At 36.3% G+C, this 12,794-nt stretch overlaps 1 protein-coding gene across 1 annotated transcript; it reads left to right on the top strand.

The window, feature by feature from the left end:
• Nucleotides 1–577: 577 nt before the first annotated feature.
• LOC107941184 (pathogenesis-related genes transcriptional activator PTI5-like) lies at nucleotides 578–1,504 on the top strand. Its single transcript, NM_001327447.2, has one exon. It carries the CDS (start codon nucleotides 618–620, stop codon nucleotides 1,227–1,229), a length of 612 nt encoding a protein of 203 aa, NP_001314376.1. The 5' UTR covers nucleotides 578–617; the 3' UTR covers nucleotides 1,230–1,504.
• Nucleotides 1,505–12,794: the final 11,290 nt, after the last annotated feature.

Here is a 12,794-nt window from a genome sequence, read left to right as displayed (position 1 = left end):
TTCTAAAAAAACATTCTTAAAATAGTTTCTAAAAAGTACTATGTTCTAAAAATTACTTGGAATTATTGTATAAAAATTATTTGGAATTTTAAAGTTAAAATTTTATATTCAAATATTAAAAAAGGTTATTCAATTATAATAGTTTATTTAATTTGTGAAAATAGTGATAATATTTTTTAAAAAATTATTAAACTGTTTTAAAATTTATAGTGACATATAATGTAAAATTGTAAGTTGAATTAGTGAATATAAGCAAATTGAAAGCACTTATCATGAAGATGTAACTTGCAAACACGTTTAAAAATTATATAAAAAAGCTAAAGGGGTTTATGTTGCAAATTTTTTCTCCGTAAATATTTTTTTTTATCGCATGTCAAATTTTTATTGTATAAACATATTAAAAATTTAATAACTTTGTAATATATATATATAAATTATATGATATTAGAATATTAAGGAAAGAAAAAAGAATGATGGTATCTTCGAACAAATCTCAGCATATTTTAAACGAGGATATAAATATATACTACGCATAATCACGATTATAGTTTCTTAAATTAAATACAATTGTAGACTAGAGCCACTCTGTACAAACTTGAGGGCTTCATCAACCCAACATGACATCCCATAGAGCAAAAAAGGTCCGAAAGGAATCCATGGTTGAAGTCTCCCAGTCCCAGAATATGGATCATCATCTCCCACTTAATGAGAATGATTCACAAGACATGTTCATCTTCCAAGTCTTGGACGAAGCCAACGCTCATCACGCCCTCCCACTCAATAACTATTGCCATCAGTTTCAGTTTCAGGTAACCGCAACAAACCAAACCACGCTTGAACCAGCCAGGAACTCACCCAAGAAGCATTACAGGGGAGTCAGGCGTCGCCCATGGGGTAAATACGCCGCCGAGATCCGTGACTCCACTCGACAAGGGGCACGGATGTGGCTAGGCACATTCGAAACAGCTGAAGCTGCTGCTTTGGCTTATGACAAGGCAGCTTATAGGATGCGTGGTTCAAAGGCTTTACTGAATTTCCCTGCTGAAGTTACGGTGGAACCATCATCGGTTCAAAGATTACGGCCGAATGTAAGCTCAAAAAGATTGGAAGAAACAACCTGTGGTTCAGGTAGTAGCTCCACCGTGATTTCATTTGGGGCATCCATATCGGAATCAGAGAGCAAGACAACAGGGAGTCCCCTAATAAAGGATCAGAATCGGATAACTTAAACAAGACAACCAGTTCTTGAAAGTTTCCTAAGACTGGGTATTCATATGTGTTACGGTTTTCATTTTACCTTTTTAATTTTATTTTTAATTTCCTTTTTCTGGGTTTTACATTTTCCCTTTTCCCTTTTGATTTAATTTTTCTGTATAGAAGAGGTCTGTCTAGTTAGATCGTGGGTGTCCAATGAACATTGCAACAGAGTGCACAAATGCGATTTGAGGACCATAAAATTGGTAGAAAATATGGGTTCGATTTTATTTTATATTACATTTATTGTATCTAAATAAAATCAATAGGTGTAAATTTCACAATTACCTTTTTGGTTTTCTCGTACAAGACTAAGGGTGGGTTTGGATGGGCGATTGGGTGCATGCGGTGCGGTGCGTTTAACTTACTTGTTGTCTCACGTTACCGTATCGCTACAGTATCTAATCTTACCGCCACCGCTATTTTTACACTAACCGCAAGTAAACACACGTCCCATCTAAACTCACCCTAAGTGCGTCAATTTGGTTTCGATTTGACTTATGATTAGTATATAAATTTAATAAACGTAAAAGAAAAAAACCCTTTAGTTTAAGGTATATTTGCAACAAGACTTTTATCAAAACCCTTTTGATCCATGTGAAAATTTACCTACCCCAAGTTTACTTGTCAAAGGATTCAATGGTTGGTGCACATTTGTTTTTAAATTTTGTGTCTGTATGTCAATAATTTAAAATTAAAAAAAAGATTAATTATATCATTGATGTTATAAAAAAAATAAAAAAAAAATAAGAAAACAAAATATTTACAATGATTTCTATATTTATAGACATAAAAAATATAAACAAAATAAATCTCTATTCCTAAAAGACATTAGAGTCCTAAAGTATATCAAATTTCTTATTCTAATGGATATTCACTTTATAATAGTAAAATATTGAGGGTAAACTACACCAGATGCCACAGAACTTTAGTTAATTTATAATTTTTGCCACCAACTTTTTAAAACTTATGAAGATGTCACTAATATTATCACGTTATTACAAAAATACCACTCAACCCTTTGCTCCCGTTATTTAGTAACGTGCGTTTGACGTGGCATGTTAAATGTGTCACATGTTTTTTTTTCTTCCTTTTCTTAATATTAAAATATTTATTTCCTTTTTTTATTTCTTTATTTTCCTTTCTTTTTCCTTCTTTTTCTTTTTCATGTTCTTTCATTTCCCAGCAAACCACTAAAAGAATTATTTTCAAACACCATCAATGAGATTGTTAGAACTTGAATGGATTAACTAATCAAATATCTAAATTGAATTGCAAAGTTTGCAAATTTTACAATGGTCCTACAACTTTTGACCAAACAAAACCAAATAACAACAATTGACAGCTAAACTAAAATCATTTGTTCTTTCGAGGGTAAATTGCAACACAAAAAAAATCCCATAACTACATATGAAAATAAAATTTAAACAGCAAAAAAAAAAAGAAGAAGAAGAGATTTCCCTTTAACCTAGAATGTGCAATATTGCCACATTGAATACTTTTAGGCTTATTAAGCCCACATCGTGTCTTAGGTAGTATATCCATACGCTAAAATAGCAGAGGAGGATGAGGCAATGTTGCAACAGTCGTAGTTGTAGTTGTGGTAGTTGTTTTGGAGGTGCATTTCCTCACTGATGGCAATGAAGTTGTCATTTTAAAGCATATTTTTCCTAATGAGTTTATTTTTGGACTATCTACTGCTACCCCCTGTCACACCCCAAGTTTGGTAGACTTAAGATTTTGGCGAATAGCGACAAAATAATATGTTTGGCGAAGTGTAATCCGTCCATATATTTCTTTTGGTGCATAGATCTGGGCGTATTGTAACTACTGTGTATGTAAGTGAAGATTTTGTTTCAAGATATTATGCTATTTAAAGGAAAAGATAGTGTTAAGCCAAAAAGGGGTAAGTATGATATGAATTATCGTCAAAAGTATAGTACACCTTGTTTGTCTAAAGTATTGTGCTAGTTAGGTTGTAAAGTAACCTGGTTAGGAACCAACTAGATAGACTAGTAAATTCTCATTTATATTTCTCTTGAAAACTATAGACCAATAAGAAGGGAAATTCTGAAATGTGAGACACTTGTAAATTCCACCGAATAGGATGAGTTATATATATGTAAGAAGAGTTCAGGAAAAGCTCATTCTTCTTCCTTGAATACTGTTCTCTAATTATTTTTCTTAAATCAAATAGTATCTCTTCCTTATTAAGCTGGAAGCTGTGAACCTGGATCTAATCAGTGGCTATCTTATCTCCAGGTAAGTATTACAACAATGCATGTTAAATTCTGAATGAGTAAGTTTATATGTGGTATTTGAACTGTAAGTTGTAAGTATAAGGTTTTGCATGGGGGTTATCAGTGATTAAGATGATAGTATCTTGTGTGTAAATGAGTTTTAATGGTGATCCTATATTCTGTAAGTAATTGTTACTGCTAGTTCGAGAAGGATGGTTGAATCTGGAGTTTTTCACTACAGTAGGTGGGTATCAGGTAAGTCTCTACCTTGACTCTCTCTCTTAAGTAAAATTTTCAAGTAGAAGAAAATCTATATATATATATGGAATATGATTATATCTATAATAATTAGTAAGTGTACAAGTATAGTAAAGATGAGATAAGTGTTATGATGATATGTAATAAGTTATGTTGAGAGGAATGTTGATTGGTAAGTATGTAGGTAAAACTTGTGACATGAAAAGTATGAGTTCGTCAGTAATGCGATCAAATCTGGGTAAGTGAGTAATGAGAAATGTCCCATTGTGAAGCCTCTGGTAGGGCAATTATATTGCTAACCAGGTTGGCATATCACGGTATGAAAAAAAGCGTAAAACCATGTGGTTAAGACCCATGGCATGAAATGCTTGTATTTATATTCATGGTGTAGCCTTCGATAGTGTATGAATTTAAATAGCAGATCATGATACATAAATGTGTGTAAGACCATGTGGTTAAGACCCATGACATGATATGTCTGTATTTATATTCATGGAGTAGCCTTCGATAGTGTATGAATTGAAATAGCAGATCACAATACATAAATGCATGTAAGACCATGTGGTTAAGACCCATGACATGATATGTCTGTATTTATATTCATGGAGTAGCCTTCGATAATGCATGAATCGAAATGGCAGACCATGATACATGTATGTGTGTAAGACCATGTGGTTAAGACCCATGGCATGATATGTTTGTATTTATATTCATGGTGTAGCCTTCAATAGTGTATGGATCGAAATGGTAGGTCACAATACATGAACGTATGTAAGACCATGTGGTTAAGACCCATGGCATGATATGTTGTATTTATATTCATGGTGTAGCCTTCGATAGTGTATGAATCGAAATGACATATCACGATACATGAAATTATGTATAAGTCCATGAGGAAAAACCCATGACACATTCTATAAAGTTCGTTGGGATAGTAAAAATGAGATATTTTATGATGCCTTTTATGGCATATTCTGTTTAGCCCTTATGGTGTATTCTGCCAAGCCTATTTGATAAAATTTGCTCATATGCCTTTATGGTAAGTTATAAATAAATTCCGATAGTTCTGTATAAAGTATTGCTGAGATAGGGTTATGATATATCCGAGGTTAAGTGACTTTTCTTGAACAAAAATATGTCTGTATGTTAAGAAGGGTATCTGCCATAATAATATGTTAGCATTGAATATGGACGTATATGTAGCTACGTATGACCTGAGAAATTGCTAATGTGAGTTTGTTTGTGATATGTAGTGGTTGAATCATTATTATCTGGAATTTGTCATATCTGGGTTTTATAATGATTTCTTCTAAAACTATTTGGAATTTGAGGTATTGTTATTTTGAGATTTTGGGGTTCTATGAAGAAGTGGTATGGAATTCATGTGCATTATCTGAGTAGTACATTATCATTGTAAGTTGGTAATGTATCAAAATAGTGTATCATTTAAATAATAGTTTGGTGGTATTCAGGTCTACGTAAGTATTCGCCAAATGTATATGTATCCGCTAGTGATTAATTTTTGTGAGCAATTGTTTTGGGATGGCGGTACGTGTTAAGCTATGGTCTGTATGAAGTGGGCTCTGAAGGCTTTTTTCTTATAAGTGTCAATGAGAAAAAGAGATGTATGAATTGCCTGGAAGGATCTACAGTTAGTCAAATAAGAAAGAATTGGTATTTGAAGAGTGATAATTGACATATAAGTGGAAGCCGAATCTGTAATAGTATCCGCCCGATACAGAAGAAAGTGGTTCAGAAAGATAAATGGTGCACAAATGTTCTTCAAGTTATATAAAGTCTCTGCCCATGTACTTTTGGTGATAAAAATCACTAAGTTCTTCAGAACTTAAACTGTTTGTTTTTGTTTCAGGTGTGCGATCAAAGTATGCTCTAGGAGGGACAATGCCAAGAGTACGCCAAATTAGTGGCGAAGTGGGTTAATATGCAGACAATGGAAAAGTGATGTAGTTTAGTGTTACGCCTTATATGTCTGCCTTTAGTAAACTTCTATATTGTAATGTTGTCAAGTTTGATGTAATAAGTTATTCTAAATACTTTCCCTTGTCCTTAGATATTAACACCACATTTGGTTGGAGGGAATGAAATAAGGTTGTAATGGAAGAGAATTGTAATTAGTAATTTAATTGTTAGCTTGAATGGAATGGAATAGAGTTGTAATAGTATTATAGTGTTTGGTTAAATGAAATAGATGTTGTAATAGAATAAGAAAAAAGGCTTAAATGACTAGAGTAATAGAATTTTTTAGGTAGATGATTATTGTTATTATTATTAAATTTTAATAGGATTATTATTAAATATAATTAAATAAAAATAAATATATAATTTAATAACATTATTAATATAATTATTATTAAAATATGAATTAATAAAAATCACAACATAGTCTCATGGGATAATAGTTGCCAAAATTACAAATATTGATCCAAATAATAATTAATCTCATTTTTATGTATATGAAAAAATATCAAACATCTATACACCACAAAGCTAAGCAAGCAGACCCCTGTTTTAACTTCTCTATATTTTTTCCAGCCCGTTAACATCAACTCCAAAAATATTCCCCCCAAAAATATCAGAAAAGAAAAAAAGCCCTGCTGTTGCCATTGATGTATCTTCAATCTGAATCACTTTCTATACTCCCCATGGCCTATAATCCTCTTGGGCTCTGCATCATGCCAAAACCCTACATCAAAAACATGAACAATAGCATAAAAAATGATTGCATTGTAGGAAATATAAAAGAAAAGAAATCAAATCATATGTTACCTTCTTAGAACTCTTCTTTTCTCTAACTTCATATCTTTCTTGGCACATATTAGTCAACCATGCCCCAGGGCTCACCAGCTGCCACCACAACCCACCAATACATGTCAATTTTAAACAAAAAATATATATGAAGCCTGTAACACCCCGAACCCGAGACCGACACCGGAGTCGAACACGAGGTGTTAACAGACTTTAAACCCCTTATAAAATATTTCTCAGACACTGCCAATCTGTGTACTAGTCGCTTTAAAAATCATATCTTGATTTTCACAACTCGAAAATTAGTTTCGTGATTTTTCCCTCAAACTAGACTCATATGCCCATCTACAAATTTTTTTCTAGAATTTTTGGTCAGGCCAATTAGTACAGTTTATTAGTCAAAGTCTCCCATGTTACAGGGATCGACTACCCTGACCTTTGCGCATTACGACTTGGATATCTCCTTGTACAGGGCTCCAATACTGATGCCGTTTGTTTCTATAGAAACTAGACTCAGAGAGGAATCTATCCATATATAATATGACTCCTAATTATCTCTGGTTAATTTGTAATGAATTTCCAAAGTCGGAACAGGAAATCCAGAAACCGTTCTGGTCCTGTCTCACGAGAACCTGAATATCTCTTAACATACTATCCGTATGATTGTTTCGTTACTTTCCTATGAAAGTAGATTCATCAAGGTTTGTTTACATAATTTATTCACTATTTAATTCCCTTCCTAATATTTTTAGTGATTTTCCAAATCTACATCACTGCTGCTGTCAGCATCTGCCTTTAAGGTAGACTTTACCTATTTCATGGTTTCCATGATTCAACTAGCCCTTTTTGCATAAATAGCACAATTTATGAAAGTGATTAACCATCCCCATGGCCAATCCTTGTCAAACATATCCACACCAAATGATTATAACAATATACTCAAACACATATAAGCCATTTTCGCATGGCTATCCAAAATTTATACATGTCCAAAGGGTCCACGACCCACAACAAACGGGTAGTCCTATACATGCCATTTCGAAGTTCAACCAAAATTGTACCAAAAGGGGGCTTTGATAGTGTGGGCGACTTTGACCTCAAGATCCCGAGTCCGATAGCTGGAGAACCAAATCTATAAAACAGAGGAGCAATGAAACGGAGTAAGCAATTTATGCTTAGTAAGTTTTGAGCAAGGAATTCCAGCACAACAAAAGTATAGCATTCATATAGCTAAACGGATAATTTCATATGCACAAATTTACGATATCGTACTTGCTTCACATTATCAACCCTTATGTACATACACAAAAGATCAACTCAGCCAAAGGCCGGTAGCTCGTTTATCAACTGAGCGAATACTTATTTGTAAGGGCTCAACTAAATTCAAGCACATACGAAACATACCTCAATGTTGGGATGTTTCGAGAGTATTAACTGGAATTTTACAGCAAGTTCATTCATTCCCAAATCACGTACCTTCGGAATTTAACCGGATATAGCTCCTTGTTCAAATGCCTTCGGGACATAGCCCGGTTATAGTAATTCGCACAAATGCCTTCGGGACTTAACCCGGATTTAGTAACTCGCACAAATGCCTTCGGGACTTAACCCGGATTTAGTAACTCGCACAAATGCCTTCGGGACTTAACCCGGATTTAGTAACTCGCACAAATGCCTTCGGGCTTACCCCGGAATTAGTATCTCGCACAAATGCCTTCGGATCTTAGTCCGGATATTGTCACTTAGCACAAGCCTTCGGGACTTAGCCCGGACAGCATTCAAATAACCATGCACATTTAACAATAAATCATGGCCCATTCGTATTTCATTTTCGTTAGCAAAACTCAAACACAAGACATTTATCATTCTTGCAAATTCGGCTCAATAGCCACACAAAGAGCATGATTTTAATTTGCTCAAAACATGATCTAATCACATCATAATTTAAGCTCTTTTACTCAAGAACTTACCTCGGGTGTTGTCGAACGATTCCGATAGCTATTCGACCACTTTTTCCTTCCCTTTATCGGATTTAGTTCCCCTTTGCTCTTGAGCTTAATTAAACAAATAAATTGATTTAATCATTTGAGCATCGAAAAGAGGAACACAAGGCACTTAGCCCATATTTATACATTAGACATTAAAGTCACATATGTACGGAATCATGAATCAAACTCAACATTTTAGCTAATTTTCCCCCCTTGGCCAAATATGCATGTCTATTTTGGGGCCGATTTCAACACTTAATACATTCTACAAGTATGGTCACTTGTATTGACTAAACACCCTTTTGTTTCAAGTTCAAAACTTGGCTAATACACACATATACACACTAGTAAAGCATCCTCTCCCTTTCCATCAATTTAACACATGCATTGCTCATTAACATGCAAAAGTTATATTCGGCCTTAGCACACAACTTGCTAGCCGATTCTTCTCCATTTAGCAACCAATGCACATATGTGCTCACTCAAAAATGCTAAAAAGGAGGTTCAAGAATCATCAAGCCACCATCACATGCATCATTACCAAGCTTCATATTTAGCATGCAATGGCATTAACACAAACTCCACCTAGGCCGAATCTTAACTCATCCTCATGCCTCATCACCACAACATCAAACATCAACCAAGAATGATGCATCCATGGCCGAGTGTCATTTCCATCACATAGCAAGATTTAGACCATGGGCTAGGTAGAACTCAAGCTAACAACTAAAACATGCATGCATCTCATGGAACATCATCAAACATACCTTAGCCTAGCTACATGCATGGCCGAACCTCTTCAACCTTTCCTCTTCCTTCCTCCTTAAAATTTTTGGCCAAGGATGAACCAAAGGATGAGCATTTTTTTTTCTTTGTTTTTTTCTTTCTAGTTTCGGCTAAATGAAGATGAGAAAGGATGAACAAAAATTTTCTCCTTTCTTTTCTTTAGCTCACGGCAATGGAGGGGGAAACAACTACACACATTTTTTTTTTTGTATTCATCATACTCCTTTTCATTATTTTATGCCCATGCCCCTTATTTTATTTTTTTTTCTACATACCTCACTAGGCCAACATGTTCCCAACATGTTTCCACCCATAGCATGGCCAACCACTAGCTCAAATTTTGGGTAATTTGACATGCAAACCCATCATTTTCACAACATGCATTAATAGACCATTTTAAATTAGCCTATCATATTTTCACCATGTCTCATATCAATCCCTATTTAATAATTTCTCATGCAATTGGAAAAATTGGAGAATGAAACTTCCACATACTCATGTACACACATAATAAGCATAGAATATGGAAATCAATTATTTTTATGACTCGGTTTTGTGGTCCCGAAACCACTTCCCGACTAGGGTCAATTTTGGGCTGTCACAACTCTCCCCCACTTAAGAAATTTTCGTCCCCGAAAATCTTACCGGTAAATAGGTTTGGGTATCGTTCTTTCATCGAGCTCTCGGTTTCCCAAGTAGCTTCCTCGATCCCGTGTTTGAGCCATAACACCTTCACTAACGGAACCCTTTTGTTTCGCAACTCCTTCACTTCACGAGCTAGGATACGCATCAGCTCTTCTTCATAACTCATATCGGCTTGAATTTCAACCTCTGATGGGCTAATTATGTGCGATGGATCAGATCGATAGCGTCGAAGCATCGAAACATGAAAGACGTCGTGAATCTTTTCAAGCTCAGGGGGCAAAATCAATCTATACGCAACCGGACCAACTCGTTCGGAGATTTCGTACGGCCCAATGAATCTCGGGCTTAACTTGCCCTTACGGCCAAACCTGAGTACCTTTTTCCAAGGCGAAACTTTAAGGAACACTTTATCTCCCACCTGATATTCAATGTCCTTTCGTTTCAAATCCGCATACGATTTTTGACGATCTGTGGCTGCTTTCAGACTTTCACGGATTACCTTTACTTTCTGTTCGGCATCCTTAATCAAATCAACTCCGAAAATTTTACTTTCACCGAGCTCGGTCCAAAACAATGGTGTACGGCATTTACGACCGTACAAAGCCTCGTAAGGTGCCATCTTAATACTTGATTGAAAACTATTGTTGTAAGCGAATTCAATCAAAGGTAAATACCGTTCCCATGAACTACTGAACTCGAGGATGCAACATCTCAACATATCCTCAAGTATCTGAATTATCCGCTCGGATTGACCATCGGTTTGGGGGTGAAAAGCAGTGCTAAAATGCAGCTTGGTACCCAAAGCTTCTTGCAATTTCTTCCAAAATCGTGAGGTAAATCTCGGATCTCTATCCGACACGATAGAAATAGGTACCCCGTGTAATCTCACAATCTGAGAAACATACAATTCGGCTAGTTTATCCAATGAAAAATCCGTACGCACGGGGATAAAGTGAGCCGACTTAGTCAGTCTATCAACAACAACCCAAATCGCATCCTTCTTACTTGTTGACAATGGCAGTCCGGACACAAAGTCCATTGTGACTCGATCCCATTTCCACTCGGGTATCATGATCGGCTGAAGTAATCCTGAAGGCACTTGATGTTCCGCTTTCACTTGTTGACATATTAAACATCTCGAAACAAAGTCGGAGATGTCTCGTTTCATACCATGCCACCAAAACCAACGTTTCAAATCGTTGTACATTTTCGTACTCCCCGGGTGACTTGACATTCGGCTACAATGGGCTTCGTTCAGAATCATCGAAATGAGTTCCGAACTCCTTGGAATACACAAACGACTTCTGAACCTCAAACAATCATCATCATCAATTTGAAACTCCGATTCCTTGTTCGGAGCACACTCAGCCCGTTTTGCAACCAATTCATCATCAACTTTCTGGGCTTCACGAATTTGATGAATCAATAATGGTTTGGCTTTTAATTCAGCTATTAGCACATTGTCGGGTAGAATAGACAAGTGCACATTCATCGCTCGTAAAGCAAACAATGATTTCCGGCTTAAGGCGTCCGCAACCATATTAGCCTTTCCCGGGTGGTAATCAATGACAAGCTCGTAATCTTTCAACAACTCAAGCCAACGTCTTTGTCGCAGATTTAAGTCTCTTTGAGTCATCAAATTTTTGAGACTTTTGTGATCCGAAAATACATGGCACTTCTCACCAAATAAGTAATGTCGCCATATTTTTAAAGCAAATACGATGGCAGCTAGTTCAAGATCATGGGTCGGATAATTTTTCTCATGTGGCTTTAATTGTCTCGACGCATAGGCCACCACTCGACCTTCTTGCATCAATACGCAACCCAACCCAAGTAGGGATGCGTTACTATAAATGACAAACTCTTTGCCTGATTCGGGTTGCACTAAAATTGGAGCTTCAGTCAAATAAGTTTTTAGTTGATCAAAACTTTTCTGACATTTCTCCGTCCATTCGAACTTAACATCCTTTTGAAGTAGCTTCGTCATTGGTGTGGCTATCATCGAGAAACCTTTGACAAATCGTCGGTAATAACCGGCGAGTCCCAGGAAGCTCCGAACTTCGGTAATATTTCTTGGAGGCTTCCAGTTAAGTATGGCTGAAATTTTTTGCTCGGGTCAGCTTGAATACCCGATGCGGATACCACATGACCCAAGAAGCTAACCTCTCTTAACCAGAACTCACACTTACTGAACTTAGCATATAACTGCTTATCCCGCAAAATTTGCAACACTAGCCTCAGATGCTCAGCATGTTCGGTCTCATCTCTTGAATAGACCAAGATGTCATCAATGAACACAACTACGAACCGATCCAAATATGGTCTGAAGATCCGATTCATCAAATCCATAAATACCGCAGGGGCATTTGTGAGCCCAAACGGCATCACTAAGAACTCGTAGTGACCATATCCCATTCTGAAAGCAGTTTTGGGTATGTCCGAATCTCGAATTCGCAACTGATAATAGCCCGATCTCAAATCTATTTTTGAGAACATTGAGGCTCCCTTCAGTTGGTCGAATAAATCATCGATACGTGGTAACGGATATTTGTTCTTTATCGTCACTTTATTCAGTTGACGATAGTCAATGCACAACCTCATGGTTCCGTCCTTCTTTTTCACGAACAATACTGGTGCACCCCAAGGTGAGAAACTTGGTCGAGCAAAACCTCTATCCGTCAATTCTTGCAACTGAGCTTTCAACTCTTTTAACTCGGTTGGTGCCATACGATACGGAGCTATCGAAATCGGCGTAGTCCCAGGTACAAGCTCAATACCAAACTCTACCTCCCGAACAGGTGGTAAACCCGGTAATCCTTCAGGAAAAACATCCGGGTATTCACAAACCACCGGCACA

This window comes from Gossypium hirsutum, chromosome D06, assembly GCF_007990345.1.
Source record: "Gossypium hirsutum isolate 1008001.06 chromosome D06, Gossypium_hirsutum_v2.1, whole genome shotgun sequence".
Classification (NCBI taxonomy): domain Eukaryota; kingdom Viridiplantae; phylum Streptophyta; class Magnoliopsida; order Malvales; family Malvaceae; genus Gossypium; species Gossypium hirsutum.
This window is presented reverse-complemented; position numbering and strand designations above follow the sequence as displayed.